This window comes from Plasmodium gaboni, chromosome 14, assembly GCF_001602025.1.
Source record: "Plasmodium gaboni strain SY75 chromosome 14, whole genome shotgun sequence".
NCBI classification, from domain to species: domain Eukaryota; phylum Apicomplexa; class Aconoidasida; order Haemosporida; family Plasmodiidae; genus Plasmodium; species Plasmodium gaboni.
The window spans coordinates 1,196,742-1,214,139 of NC_031494.1; the positions used below are offsets into that span (position 1 = coordinate 1,196,742).

Genomic DNA, 17,398 nt, shown 5'->3' on the forward strand with positions numbered 1-17,398 from the left:
TTTTTTAATTTAATAAAAATTTTTTTTAAATTTTTAATTAATTTTTTATTTTAAAAAAAAAAAAAAAAAAAAAAAAATTAAAATAAAATATTTTATTTTTAAAATTTTTAAAAAAAAAATTAAAAATTTATTTTTTTTTTTTATAATTTTTTTTTAATTTAAAAATAAAAATTTTTTTGATTTTTTTTTTTTTTTTTTTTTTTTTTTTAAAGTTCACAAAAAAAAAAAAAAGAAAAGCATATTTTCTAATAGGTTTATAAAAAATATAATCATATAAATATTTCTTTTAGTATTAAAAAAAATAATTATTATATATTATATATAAAATTATATATATTTATTAATATCTTATATATGAATATAAATAGAACAAAAAATAAAACATATATATATATATATATTAGATATATTATATATATATAAAAACATAGATATTAAATATATAAATATAAATTTTAATATTTATATGAAAGGTCATTTGTTAATTTTATCAAATTTACACTAACCAAAAGTCATTTTTTCTTTATTTTTTTTTACTTTATTTTATTTACAATGAATGTAATAAAATATATTATAAGCATAATTAAACATACTTGTGTTTGCCTAAAATCCAATCAAATGGTAATATTAATTTGAATACATATATATATATATATATATATATATTTATTTATTTATTTTAATATGTATAAATATATACACATATACATTAATAAAATAACACTTAAATATTTATGCATTTATATTCACCTTTTTTTTTTTTTTTTTTTTTTTTTTCCTCATTTTTCTTAATAAATATTTCATAGGATTATTGTGGTCAAAATCTTGCCTATACTATTAGAAATATTATTTTTGGTATTAGTACAATAATATCAATAATTGTTGGATATTATAATCAGAGCTTAGAATTGAGCACATATATAATATTAGCAGGGACCGCCTTAGCAAGCATTGTAAATATATATATATATTTTTTTATTTATCTTTTTGTTTAAATCTTTTTTATCTTTTTCTTCTTCTTTCTATGTACATCAATTTGTTGAAATTATTTTACACACTTGTCCTAATTATCATTTATCAATTATTATATATACATATATTTTATTTTGTAGTTAATACTCCCAACTTGGCCAATGTATAATCGAAACAATATTGAATGGGAGAAAAGTAACAATTCATCAAATGATAAAAAGAGTAAATAAAAAATGTGGTGATATTTCAAGGTTTTTATGTACTCAATATATATATATATATATATATATATATATATTTTTATATTTTTTTAATATGATACTACTATATTTTTCAATAAATATATTTTTTTTCATTTTATTTTCATTTTTTTTTTTTTTAAAACAAATTATCGAATAATTGTCTTATCTTATTCAATCTGTTTATATCTTTTTAACATATTAATATATCCAATATATTCAAAAATTGTTTCCTTTATTTCTTTATTAAAATAAAGAGATGCATTATGTAATATTACACTCAAATTCGTCAATTTTGATATTATATTTTCATTTATTTTCCCCATATCATTTTTTTTTAATTTTCTTAAACCATCCAACACTTGCATTACGTCTGACAAATTGAATGGAATAGCTATGTGTATTTTAAACCTACAACAAAAAAAAAAAAATATATATATATATATATATATATATAAATGTTGTATGTATTTATCCAGCCACATTTTAATATTTATACACACATATAACTAGCCAAAAATTAATATATATATATATATATATATATATATATATATATTTATATGTACACACAAAAAACTAGCCAAAAATTAATATATATACATATGTATACATACAAAACTAGCCAAAAATCAATACATATATATATACATATATATATATACATATATATATGTGCAACTAGCTATAGTGTAAAGTTTTATACAACATTATGTTTTTCCTTTTTATTTTTTATTTTATTTTTTTTTGTCTCATTTGCTTTTTTTGTTTACCTATTTTGAAGAGATTGTAATAATTCTTTATACACAAAAATATCAGTAACTATATCCTGTAAGAAGGAATTCTTTGGTATATCAAAAGAATGAGAATAATTGTTCAAATAATTATTATTCTCATCTTCATAGAAAGATATGTAAAAAATAATTATGAGCAATTCAGGTTGTAAATTAAACTGGTTTTTATTTAAAGAATAAGAATGTTTAACATATAATGTTATAATATAAAGCCACAAAGAATTTTTTATATAAGGATTAATATAATTTTGTAAATGATCTAACATATTTATGTTATATAAAAAATGGAATATATTTTGAAATTCTGTATTAAATGTATGATATTTATTTCCAAATATTCGATTTATTTTATTTAATTCATTTATATAATTATTTCTATTTCCAGTATTTTTTTTTTTCTTGTACTTATTTAGCAGTTCCATTTTTTTAAAACTTAATATTTTTTTATTTATATTATTACTTACATCATTTTTTGATGTTTCTCCATTTTTTATGATTTCGTATGTGGACTTAGTATTATTACTATTAAGATGATCATATAAATTTTCTTTTATATCTATATGATTATTATTATAACATTCTTGCGATCCAACATGTGATGACAAAACATTATCCTTTTCATAATTGACATGATCTTGTTTGTTCTTCATATTAATAATATTGTTATTGTCCACATTTTTATTACACGAGGTGTTGTTCTCTTGATCCCTTGTCATAAAATTATTTATGAAATAATTCATATTTTCTTTTCTCTTTTGTAATAATAAATATTTTTTTTTTTCAAAATATTGATCATATAACTTTTTCTTCATATTATCTAGTTTTTTTAAATATAGAAGAACATTATTATATAATGTGTATATACCTTCTTGATGGTAAGAATTAGAAAATACTTTATTTATATTTATATATTTAGATATTTGTTTAGAATTATTTATATCATTTAACACAATTTTGTTAATTGAAAATTTAGAAATGGTTTTTTTGATTTTCCTTATAGTAGATATATGATCTCCTTTGTTATATATATCAAATAAAAAATCATAATGTTCTAAATAAATGTTATATGTAATATTTTGTCTTTCTTTCAATAAATGATCAAAATAATTGAAGTTTTTATTTATTATATTGTTAGAAAAAAAAAGAATATCAGTGCTTTTATTATTTACTTTATTTTTTTCATTAATTTTATTTTTTTCAAGTATTTTATTTTTTTTTATTTTTGAATTTTCATTTATGTTAAGAAAAAAATATATGTTACATATTATTAATTCATTTATATCATTCAAGCATATAAATTTATCATTTAAGAAATTTTCCCTATCTTTATATATGTCTAAAATAATACATTTATTATGATCGAGTGTATTGAATACTTTATTTTTATAATTCTTTGTTATATATTTATGAAGCCTAAAATATTTTTCTTTATATAACATGATAATAAAGTCATTTAATTTTTTCTTCTTTTTATAATAATTATTATAAGTATTATAATACATATATAAATATTGCTCATCAAAATATTTGTTTAAGTTTTTTATTTTCTTTTGATAATAATTTAATTTCATTTCTTTATTATGTTTTATGAATTTTTTTTCATATTGTTTTCTTTTCAATAAAAAAAAATTCACAAAATGATTTTTGAAAGTTTCGTCCACATTTTCTAATTTATTTTTATTATTTATATAATAATATAAAAAATCAAAATAGTTTAATGAATAGCATACATTATTATATATATTTACATAATTTTTTATAAATATATATTCATTTGTTTGTTTGTATTTATATATACTATGAATATTTTTACAAAATTTTAGTAAATTTGAAAAATGAATGACAGATAAAATGTCTGCTTTACTGTCTATATGGTTAAAAAAAGATTTACGAAAAAAAAAAAAAAATTTTTTTATTTTCAAGAAATTACCATCATCATTATTATTATTATTATTATTATCATCTCTAACTTTATTATATTGAATACACTCATTTTTATAATCGTCATCATGATCTTTATTTTGTTCTTTTAATATATCATTGTTTATATATACATTTTTAGTATGGATATCCAAAATATCCTTTTCATTATTTGAAAAAGCTTTTAGACTTACTAAATTTTCCTTTTTTGTTAGAATAAATTTTATATTGATACTTTTATGTATACTATTATAATATAAATTAAAATAAAAATCTTGAATATTATAATTATGCATATTTGAAAGATTTAAATAATTATCATTAAGTATATTTAACATTATTTGTATATCTTCATACTTTTTAGGAATTAAAAAAACGTTGGTTGTATTTCTTGACAAATTTAATAAATGATTATTCGATAAGGTATATTTTTTAAAAATATTTCGAAAATTTAAAAACATAAAATATTTTATAAAATGTAATCTATATATATCATCTGGTTGGTTAGAATAAAAAATATATGGATCATTCTGATTATGATCTATAAATGTGTTTCTATAACAACTACTAGTATTACTATTATTATTACTATTATTTATTTTATTTTTTTTTATTGATAAATTATTATATATATATATATCCTTATGTATTTTATTTATATTATCAATTATGTTATTATAGTGATTTATATAATTTTTCATTTGTATATCTACATCTTCTATAAATACACTTTTGACGTTATACCCATCAGATGATATATCAATAGATGATAAAATAATTTTTATTATATTTTTTTTTAATAATTCTTTAATAAATATTTCATAATATCTATTAAGTTTTTCATTAATTAAATAAATTCCTTTATTTAAATATATATACATATTTTTAGTAATATTTATTTTGCCTTTAAATTTCTCTATTATATTATCCATACGTTTTTTTGAATATTCATCTAATACAGATAAATGTTCATATAATTCTTTTGAAAATTTTAAAAAATATATTTCATCATTAGATAATATATAATAAATGCATGGATATATATCTAACCTTTCAAAACAACCAAACGTATGTTCATTTGGAATATTTTTTTTATTATTTGATAAATAAAAATATTTACTTAAATATTCAAATTTATTCTTTTCATTTTGTTTAATTAATGATATATCTTCCTTCGTTTGCATACATATATTTTGATTTACCTTTTTATTAGTATAATTCGAATATACATCATTAAATGATATACATGAATTATTATTTTTTAAATTATTGTGATTTTTATTTATTATATTTTTATTATAATAACCTGAATTATGTAAAATATTAAGATTATAAAAATCATTATTATATTGTTGTTTTGATAAGATTTGTATATTATTATTATTATAATAACAAATATGTAACCCTTTTGATAATAATTTTATTTTATCATGTAGTTGTAACATTTCTTCCTTGTCTATATATGAAGGATTAATTATATTTTTTGATAATAATATATTTCCTTTCTTGTCTTTATTGATAATAAAATCAATATAATCAGATATATCCACAGGATTCTTTTTAATATCTTTTTTATATATATACATATATTTTTTTTTTTTTTTATTATTCAGTATCCTTTTTTTTGCTATATTAAATATTCTTTTAATTTTTTTATCTTTCTTTTTCAACTTATTAATGTTATATAAATTATTTTCTTTTAAATAATTTATAATAATCTCTTTTCTAAAATTATTAAATAATAACATGTAATTATTTATTAATTCGTCATTTTTACATAAATTTTTTTTTTTTTTTTTAACTATATTTATAAGTTCATCTTCTTTTTTTTTTTTATGTGTATTCTTTTCTTCATTCACAACATTGGACGAATTCTTTAAATTACTACCATGTTCATCATTTTTTTTGAGTTCTATAATTCCTTTATTATGTAATATGAAGAATTTCTTTTTTGTTTCTTCTCTGTTTTTATTAGTCCAATCTAATGAACAAATTTTTTTTGTTTTCTCATATAAACTATCTATCCATATATAAAATAAGGTCTCATTAAAATGTGTAGTCGATAAAAAATAAAACCTTATATATTTTTTTTGTATATTTATTGGTATTAAACAAAATAAATGTTCATATAAATTTCTTTCTATTATGCTTCTTTTATAATTATAAATTATATTAAAATTGTGTAAAAATATTTTAAATTGATATGTTTCGATTATATTATTTGATCTATCATCTCTTTGTATATTATTATAATTAGATGATTTATTCCACAAAAAAGATAATATTTTATATATTCTAATATTATCTGTGGTATTTTTAATTTTACTTTTCATATATTCTTGAAACATATTATATGATGTATTATTACTATATAGATATAAATTTAATAATTCTTCATATGACAATAATATTATAAAAAAACTTTTATCATTATTTATATATTTTTCAGAATTAAAAAAACATATTTTTTCTTCTCCATAAATATTTTTTAGATATTCATAAAATTCTTCCATATTATTATTCTCTTTATATAAATATATTATAATATTATCATAACTATTATGACTATTATAAGTTATCATTTCATTATTATTCCTTTTTTTTTCTTCATCACATGTCTTTTGACAGTTTATGTTTAGTATATCCTTTTTTATATCTTCATTTCTTTTTGTATAAAGAAAATAAAAGCACTGCAAATGAAAAAAAAGAAGAAATTTATTCGTAAAAATATAATCACTTTTTATTAATATATTATTATTATTATTTTTAAGATCTGTAAAAGAAATATCTTCTTCAAACATATATTTAGTAAATTTATCTATCCATTTTTTGATGAATATTAAATGGGTTGCACTCAACATATTTTTTATAACAATATTGAAATTATTATTATTCAAAATGTTTTTTTTATTCCCAATATTTTGGTTATCCCCAGTTTTTTTTTTATCCTCAATATTTTTTTCATCATTTGATAACTTTCTATAAAATCCACAATTCTCATTTTTTAATAAACAATCATCTTCACTTATAATTTTATCATTACTATTATATACCCCTTTTTCTAACACATCTATATGTTCACATATATTTTTATTATCCTTTGTTTCAATATAATTTTTTTTTTTTATTTTATGAAATAATAAATTTATTTCTTTTAATATTTTCTTAATACTATCATTATTAGCGTAATTATAAATTTCACTAGCTCTTAAAATATTATAAATAAGCATCGAATTATTACATGAATTTTCTTCTGCTTTTATGTCATTATTAAAAAAAGAAAAAAATGTTTTCCTCTTTTTTTTGGCATTTGCTATTTCATATGGATTATGAAAATAATATAAAACATTTCTATATATTTTCTTCGATCTGTTATATATATTTTTCTCCCTCTTCTTATAGAAAAAATGTTCTTTATTCCATATATTGGAATAATTAATTGGACTATAAAACAACTTATTGTTATTATTATATATATTAATATAATTATAATTGTAGTTATAATTATAATTGTAATTATTTTTATATATTGAGCTTTTCTTTAAATTAATTAGACTTATTTTATTTAAAATATAAAATAAGTGTATCTTTTCTTTCCTATATATATATCCATTTTGATACCCTATACATTTTGATAATCGTCCTATTTCTATATTCTTTTTATATTTTAAAATGTTTAAATAATTATATAAAAAATCATTCACGTTCCATCCTTTTGAATGAGTACATTTATTTAATATACAACGATTCCGATTTTTAATAATTACATATTTTTTATTATTATTTGGGAGTAGTAAATATATATATTTTCTATTCTTATAATATTTTATAATATCTCTATTGTATATATTAAATTTATTACAATTCTTTTCAATAGGACATACAGATAACAATAAATTCTTAACACCTTTCCTTCTTTTTAAAAAAAAAGATTCACAAATTATATTATGATACACATATAGAAAAATAATAAAAAGGAAAATATATATCATCTCATTTTCTCTAAATAGAAAAAATATATATATATATATATATATATATAATATATATTTATAAATATATATATATATATATATATATATGTCAAATTAAATATATATTTTCCATCTCTTTACCTTAGAAAGGTGTTCAATTATCATCTTTCTTTCTTTCATTTATTTTATTTTATTTTTATTTTTATTTTTTCTCAGTTTTTTATTTATATTCATAATATTCTATTAAAAAATAAAAAAAAAAATTTCATTGTAAATTTTACCGTATTCTATTAAAAAATTAAAAAAATATTCTATTAAAAAATTAAAAAAAAAATTTCATTGTAAATTTTACCGTTTTATAACATCTATAATGAATAAAATAGATATAAATATATATATATATATATATATTACATAATAATCAAATTAATAAAATTACCATATAACCTAATATGTGTGGTAATTTAAAAAATAAATAAATAAAATAATAAAATGACAAAAAATATATTATATATATAAAAATAAAATAATAAAATGACAAAAAATATATTATATATATATATATATATATATATATTTATATATTTATGTTATATTTCATATTGTTATATTTATTTATCTATATTTTAATAAAGGATAAAAATATATAAAATTTTCTCGCATATATATATTTTCCTTTTACTAATATGAAAAAAAAAAAAAAAAAAAAAAAAAAAAAAAATATATTATATTATATATATACCGATTAATTAACTATGAATTTTTCTTTTTAATGTTATGGAGAAAAATATTATTATTTCTATCAAAATATACACATATCATATATATATGAAGTATAAATGTTATTATATATTTCCAAAGAAATATTATTTAAACATATATAATATATATATATATAAACATCTAGAAATCTAAAAATTTAAGAAGTGGTATAATAATGGAATACTTTTCATCTTCTTAACAAAAACACAAAAAAAAAAAAAAAAAAAAAAAATTTACAAAAAATTAAATATAATAAATATACAAAAAATATTAAATATACCAAAAATGTACAAAAAATAAACAACATATAATTAATACATTATTTTATATATAACTTATCAATTCAGATTATTCTCAATTTTTTTTTCCTTTTTTCAAAAAAAATTTATATATATATATATATATACACACTTCCCATTAAATTATATAATAAAAAAATTACTTATTATACATTTCGGTTCAACTTTGCCATGTTTCCTTTTTTTTTTTTTTTTTCTAATAATAATTATTATATTTCACCAAATTTATTATATTTTCATTATTACATTTCATAAATATTGTCTTGTAATATATATAGAATTGATAATATGTATTAAATAATGAGTAATTAAAAAAAGGAGATTTATAATCTTGTATATTCACTTGTTTTGATAAATATATAGAGGACTTATAAAAATATTTATAAGACGACATCAGAAAAAAAAAAGAATCATTTATCCTTTTTTTCTGTTGTACTCCATTCGCTATTCCAATAGCATCTCCATCATTTGACCAATAATATAAAGCCTGATTTATATAGAAACAAATTAAAAATAAAAAAAACTGTTTCTTATTTATTTGATCAAAAAGATAAGGATATTCATTCGTTTTGGTAATTGCACCTTTTTCTGAATAATATGGCCCTTTCTCTAAAATCATGTCTTCGCATAATATATAACTAGATTTTTTTCTCTTTTTATTTATATGCATATATGATGCATTATTCATTTGAATGTTATCTGATACATACAAATTGTCATACGACATATCAAAAGATTTTTCATTCTTTATATTTGAAAAATAATCAGTTATTTTTATTTGGTTCTTTATTAAAGGAATTAACTTCTTTCCACTTTTCTTCTTTACAAATGTATTATTTTTTTTTTCATTCATCGAAAAATCATCTATAATTTTGTCTACACCCTTTGTTCTTAAATAACAACTCTCACTATTTTTTTTCATACAATCTAACATTTGTTCATTGTGTATATAGATATATGGACCTAAGTTAGAATGGTTCTTATTACTCTGATGATTTAAATATGAATGGTCAGGCAAATGGTCAGGCAAATGGTCAGGCAAATGGTCAGGTAAATGGTCAGGTAAATGGTCAGGCAAATGGTCAGGTAAATGGTCAGGTAAATTTTCATCCAATTTTTCATCCAAATGTTCATCCAAATGTTCATTTAAATGCTCATTTAATTTCCAATTTGTATAAAAATCCCTTTTTTCATTCCCCTTTTCCTTTTTACTATTAACCATATTGTTTCCATTCCCTTGAAACAAAAATGGGGTATTATTCAAATTATTTAATTCAGTGGTACTATTCTTTAAAAATTGTTCAAAATAATTGAATTTTTTTTTATTATAAGGAGCTTCTTTTTTCAAGTTTGTTTTTTCCATCTTTATTTTCTGATATGTGTTAATATAATTCTTTTTCATAAGTACATAATAATTATATTCTTCCATCAAAGCATTTTTGTTCTCTTCATAAAACAACTTTTGACTATCATAATTAAGGTGTTGTAATAATATATACCCACATAGGTAAAAAATTATTCCTAGTAAGTTTTTATAATTTTTAATTTTTTCGAAATTGTTTAATATTTCAATAAGTATATTGGATGAAATGAAAAGATTATCCATTCTTAGTTCAAATAAGCAAAATCGTATAAGTGCATTAATATATATAATTGTTAAGTCTTTAGAAAAGCTTATATTTGCGCACATTATTATTAAATTTTTAATAAAATAAAATGGTCTGTTAAATATATTTGATTTGAATTCCATATACAAATCTATAATGTATAATAAATTCAAGCATGTGTTTACATAATTATTTTTTTCAAAAGATAAATAATTATTATCTCTCATGCTTAGATTTAATGCAGTTAAAACAGAAGAAGTTTCTGATATTTGTTCTGGTATGTTAAAATGTTTTTGGAAGCTATAATGTTGATAATAGTCTAATTTTGTATTTTCATAATAATTTAATTTATATCTATATTTTTGGATGTTTATAATCGATTCATATTTTTCATCAATAAAGTTGTCTATATATATTTCTTTATTTATTTTAAAATAATTCCATATTAATTTGTATTTTTTATTTATATTATCATCTACATTATTTAAATTTTTATTTTTATTTGTATTCAATAAAAGTTCATCATTTGTATTATTCAATGTCATTTGTAATGTTTTTTTTTTCTTTCTTTTTTTTTTGGCTTTCACGGCATGTTCATCTAATATTATTTTATTATTATTTTTTTTTTTATTTTGTTGTTTTTTTTTTTTTTTCATTTTCAATTTTTTTTTTTTTTTATTCTTCTTTGAATTAGTTTCACATCCTTTTAAATGATTCAACATATTGAAAAAAAAGGAGCTTCCACTAGGATGCTCGTCAGAATTATTATTTTCATTTTTATCCCCTTGATGTTTTTCCTTATTATTACATTTTTTATAAAATACAAAGTCATTTTTTTCCAAACATTTTTCAGTCAAGAAAAAATCAAAATTGTATGTATTATTATTTGCACAAACATCTTCGAACTCTTCATAGGTCTCACTTGCATAAATATTTTCACTCAAATTGTCAAATAAAATATTATCATCAATATATAAATTGCTAGTATCTTTAGTTTGATTATATATAATATTTTCTTCTTCTTTTAATGTATCAACTTGTAACATAGTTTCTTTCCATTTTTTATCATATGAACCATTTGTTATATCATGCATCTGATCATTCATACTATTTTGATCCATTGGATTAATCACATCATTATTTATCTTATCATTTGTGCATAACATATTATTGAGTTTATCCTTTTCCTTTATATCATGATTGACAACATTGTGTATTTCATTTAAATGTTCTTTCTTATTTTCTATTTCATCTTTTTTTTTAATTAAATAATTTAATAATGTAGTTATAAATTTATTTTTTGTGTCTGCTTTGTCTAAATTATTTTGATAATTCTGTAAAATCATTTTCGTTTCATATAATTGATATACATAAAACAACTGCTTATTATTATTATTATTATTATCTGTTCGTGGAATATTTCTAATTATATCTTTTATATCATCTATCATATTATAACAAGAAAATAAAGTATCATTAGATATATTTAAAAATATATATTGTATAATTTGTATATCATTATAATCCAAATTATTATAAAACCGATGTAATATAATTTTTAATATTTCAATAAAAAATTCTCCTAGGTCCATTAAATTTATTTCATATAAAGACATGCATATTAATGAAATAAATATTTTGATTTTTATTTGATGGCTAGTTAGCCATATTTCATTAAAATTAAAATTTTTAAAAAGTACATTTTTATAATTTTTTGAAATATTATCTGAGAAAGAATTTGAACATATATATGCTAAATATAAAAATTCAAATGAAAAAAAAGAATTATATTGATCATTATATTTTAAGGATTTATTTAATTTTGAATCATGTAATAAATTTCGAAATTTACTTCTATCAATATCTTTTACAACATTTTTTACATATTGCTCATCTGCAGCACTTTCTATATTTGATATATCTTGAATATTTTCTAAAAATTGAACATGTTTATTTTTTATATTAGTAAAATATAATTCGATTTTATATACAATTTCTTTTATATAATTGCTGATATTACTAATATTTTTATTTTCATAATTATTATCTTCTAATAATAATTCATTCTTATATACTCTTTCATTAAATGCATATGTAGTAGTATCTTTGTTATAATTCATAATAGATACATCATTATTATGAAGTGTACATTCTAAAATATTAAAAATGAAATTAAAAATTTTTAAGACTTTATTCATATGAAAATAATCATATTTATTTAAAAAATTATAATCACTTTTATTGTCAAGAAAATAAATATAATCATTATCATTACCAGTCCTATCATTTTTTTTTCCCTCATCATTATAAGAATTATTTTTATTTTTATCTATATTATTATTACTATTATTATTATTATTATTATTATTATTATTATTATTATTATTATTATTATTATCGTTATTTATATCATATTTAAAAATATCATTTGATAATAATAAGACTTCATTATTCGTATCCACTCTCTTAAGGTTATTATCATTGTTATCATTTTGGTCATCACTTTGTATGTTATTATAAGAATTGTGGCATGTCTGTAGCTCTTTATAATAATTATATGTATCATTATAACTTTCTTTATTTATATGTTTACAATTATCTACATCCACGTGTTTATAATTATCCGTATTTATATATTTGTAACAACCCATACTTATATCATTATAAGGTTCTTTATTTGAATCCTTATAATAATCATGTAACCCGTTTTTTTTCTCTTTATCTGATTTATTTCCTAGAATTTGTAAATAATTGTGTGTGTGATCCATATAAGTGGGATATAAATTAAAATTGTTTTTATTAAAAAATTCCTGTGATTGAAAATAAGGATTATCATCCTTAAGTTGGTTATTTTTTTTAACATTCTTATCATCTAAATAATTATTATTATTACTATTATTGTTATTATTATTATTATTATTATTATTATTATTATTATTATTATTATTATTATTATTATTACTATTATTATTATTATTGTCATAGATATTGAAGTAACTGAAATAATTTTTTTCGTAGAACATATTATTATAATGCTCCATTTTAATATTTTCATTCATGAGTATATTATTTTTAATAAATTTAATTTTTTGATATGGAAGAAAAGTTAAAAATTTGGTTAAGTAAGGATAATTAAATAACATGTGACTAAAATGAATACTAATAACTGATAATAATTTAAATGATGTTGGATTACATAAATATTTTTTTAACAGAACATAACATTTATCAAAGGCTATATTTAATATTTCAAAAGAATATAAAATGTTTTTTTTTTTTAATTCAATTAAATATATTTTATATAAGAAAATTATTTCTTCTGTTAATGAAAAAGAAAAATCAAAATCTGACATTACCAATTCATAAGCTTTATTTAATAAATTACATTCTAAATATATATTAAATAAATTATGTTGTATATTTATAAGTTTTGATGAAAATTTGTATATAGACACATGTTTATATATATCAGTTTTTTCATTCCTTATTAATTTATGAATCGTTTTTTTATTACATTTTATTATTTGGTTATTATTTATAATATTATGATTATATGTTTTATTATTATTATTATTCAACATATTATACTTTAAACTATTATCATAAAACATATCATTATTCTTCTTTTTATTATTTTCTCCTTTGATTTCTTGATACACATTCTGCATTAACATCAAATAATCACGTCTTAAATTATTGTAAATATAATTTAACCCTTGCAAATCATTCAAAAATTTTAAGCAAGGATGTTGTTCTTTCATACGTATAGTATTTCCCTTTTTATTATTCTTTAAAGTATATAGTCTTTTCAAATTTTCAATAAAATTATATATATCCATAAATTCATAACGTGAAAATATAGTACATATATAAGGCTCCAATATATTCTTAATGCTACTTTTCCTTTTTAATGTTGGTAAAGCATCAAATAAAAAATAAAACATATTACTTTGCTTTTGTAAACTATTCATCTCTATATATTTATTTAATATTTCATATGTTCTTTTAAAATATGCAACCACATTTTTTATTAATAATTTTTCTTTTCTTGAAAATAGCTGTTCATAGAAATAGCGATTAATATATTGTTTCCTGACTTGTGCAGGTATTTTTTTTTTTTCGATATTTTTCATATTTTTTTTATATTTTTTTTTTTTTTTTTTTATTCTTTTTATATTATCAAGTTTATAATCCTTATAAAAGTATTTATTTATTTGATCAGTAATAAAAGTTTTAATATTAAAACGATCATATATAATTTTTCCTTTTTTATTAAGATATGTAATATTAAAATGTTTGAAATGTGTATTCATCATATTACAATTTTTACCAATAATGAAATTATTATAATGTGTATATATATTTTCATCATTATATGGAAAATGGCTAGTTGAATTATTTTGATAATTTCTGTCATTCGTAATAATTTTTTTATTTACATAATTCCTTTGATTATGAAGATTATTTTTAGAAATAGAGCAAATGGAATTTGTATAATTATTTGTTAATTCCTTTGTGTTATTAATATATACGTTTTTAGATTTACCATAATTATGAACACATGAATCATCTAATGATGGTATTACTTTGTTTTTTTTTTGTTTATTTTCATTATAATTAATTTTTTTTTTTTTTGTTATATTTTGTTTCTTCTTTTTCATTAATATCATTATTTTATTTGTGTTAGTGTAATATAAGATGGGTTGAAAATTAATCCTTTGTTGATATAAAAATCTTTGATTGTTAAATTTTTTATATAGCTTCATATAATAAAAATGGAAAACGTTAAGTTGAACAGGATATATAAAATTTATCATTTGTATATTAAGAAAGAAATTATCATAAAAGCTCATATTTCTTGTAGAACATATCATATAAAAGTAATCGAGAAGGTTTTGTAGTAAGACAAAATTATTATTTAAAATAAGGTTTGTAATATTTTGACATTTGTATGGTTTCATAATATCTAATATAAAATTATTTGATGATTTATTTATGGTATGATTTTTACTAAAAAATTCATGATTAATTATATTTTCTTCTGAATGAAAAAATGAAGATAATAAAAAATTCTTTTTACAAAAGAAAAAAAATATTTTTATCATCAAATGTTTATCTATGGTAACATTTAATAAAACTTTTAAAAAATTAAACCAAAAAAAAATTAAATTCTTATCCATATGTGTATATATAAAACAAAATAAACGTTCTATAGTAGTTGAATGAATAAAATTATCATCAAACGTTTTTATATTTATAATACATTTATTCAACAAATTACATCTTTTATTAGCATATACTTTGTTCATACATGAATGTATAAATTTTTCCATTTTTGTGGAATCATCAAAATTTTTTTTATTTATATATATATCACAAAAAAAACAATTCACATGTCCTTTTGTTGTTATATTTTTTTTTTTGTTCTTGTGGGTTCTCTGTAATTTTCTGCTCTTCTGATATGAATTATTATATCGGCCATGGAAAACGTTGTCACGTTTATCATACTTATTATTATCACATATATCATACTTATTATTATCACAATTATCATACTTATTATTATCACATTTATCACACGTATGAACATCACTTTTATTATTGCCCTCAATGTTTGAGTGTCCTTTTATATCCTCTTTATTAGCACAACCATTTTTAAACTTCCTTCCACATTTTACAATGTTATTCTTAAAAAAGCTGTTGAGTAGTTTGATTTCTTCATTTTTTTGATCTTCTTTGATATGCTTATAAAAATGATATAAATTATAAAAAATATTAAAGTCTTTATTATTTAAACAGAAATTAATTTTTACAAAATATAAGAGCTTGTCATTTAATTCGTTAATATCAATATTATGTTTAAATTGAAAATCTGTATTTATACTACAAGATGATATATCTTCATCATATTTATTACAATTATTTATATAATGTCTTGAGTTACTTTTATTTATTATTTTATTTTTTGATGAACAATTATAAAAAATATTGTTTGTAGTTATATTCTTTTTATTATTTTTAATAGAGCAATTCCTTTTATTAACTCCTGAACTTTTTAAAGTAGTCAATTTTTTCTTTCTATTATTAACTGTGTTATAATTTATTTTATTATTATTATCATTATTATTATTTTTTAGTTTCTCATCCTTGTTGTTATTACATTTTTTATATTTTATATTGTTTGTTAATATATCATTCCAGCTATATAAAAAACACCCAAATATAAAAGCCTCCAGTTCTATGTCTATGAAATTAATATTACATTTCCTTTTTTTCTTGTTATATAGTGTCATTTTATAAATATTTTAATAATGGAATGACAAGAATATTTAGAAAAGGGGTCTTCATTTTATGATATAAATATATTATATATATATATATATATATATATATATATATATATATATATATATATTATATATATATATATATATATATATATATATATATATATTATTTATATATTTATTTGTTTATATATAAATATATATCTTAATAATTATTATCTTTTATATGTTCTATGTTTTTTCATTCCTTTCAAATCTAATAATGTGTCAAGGAATAATTTTTCCTCACGTATTATTTTATATATACAAAAAAAAAAAAAAAAAAAAGGTAAACCTTTTCCTTTTTCTGTTTAATTTCTTCAAGTAAGATAAGAAATCATAAAAAGAATAAAATATATACATATATATATTATATATATGTGAGAAAAAATTTCTTACATACTTTTATGAATATACATTTTATGTTCTTATTCATAACTATTATATATCATTAAAAAATAAAAAAAGAAATAAAAGTACTATATTTTTATAAGACAAAGGAGAG

At 17.3% G+C, this 17,398-nt stretch overlaps 3 protein-coding genes across 3 annotated transcripts; 1 reads left to right on the plus strand and 2 right to left on the minus strand.

The window, feature by feature from the left end:
- Window positions 1–552: 552 nt before the first annotated feature.
- On the plus strand, window positions 553–1,202 carry PGSY75_1433600 (putative microsomal signal peptidase protein; the record flags this gene model as incomplete). The annotated part of the gene is made up of 3 exons (XM_018788026.1): window positions 553–621; window positions 807–953; window positions 1,113–1,202. The coding sequence occupies 3 exons, from the start codon at window positions 553–555 to the stop codon at window positions 1,200–1,202; spliced, it is 306 nt and encodes a 101-aa protein (XP_018639398.1).
- Window positions 1,203–1,381: 179 nt separating this feature from the next.
- On the minus strand, window positions 1,382–7,917 carry PGSY75_1433700 (hypothetical protein; the record flags this gene model as incomplete). Its single annotated transcript, XM_018788027.1, has 2 exons — window positions 1,382–1,622; window positions 1,985–7,917. 2 exons carry the CDS (start codon window positions 7,915–7,917, stop codon window positions 1,382–1,384), a joined length of 6,174 nt encoding a protein of 2,057 aa, XP_018639399.1.
- Window positions 7,918–9,156: 1,239 nt separating this feature from the next.
- PGSY75_1433800 (hypothetical protein) lies at window positions 9,157–16,860 on the minus strand (the record flags this gene model as incomplete). Its single annotated transcript, XM_018788028.1, has 1 exon — window positions 9,157–16,860. One exon carries the CDS (start codon window positions 16,858–16,860, stop codon window positions 9,157–9,159), a length of 7,704 nt encoding a protein of 2,567 aa, XP_018639400.1.
- Window positions 16,861–17,398: the final 538 nt, after the last annotated feature.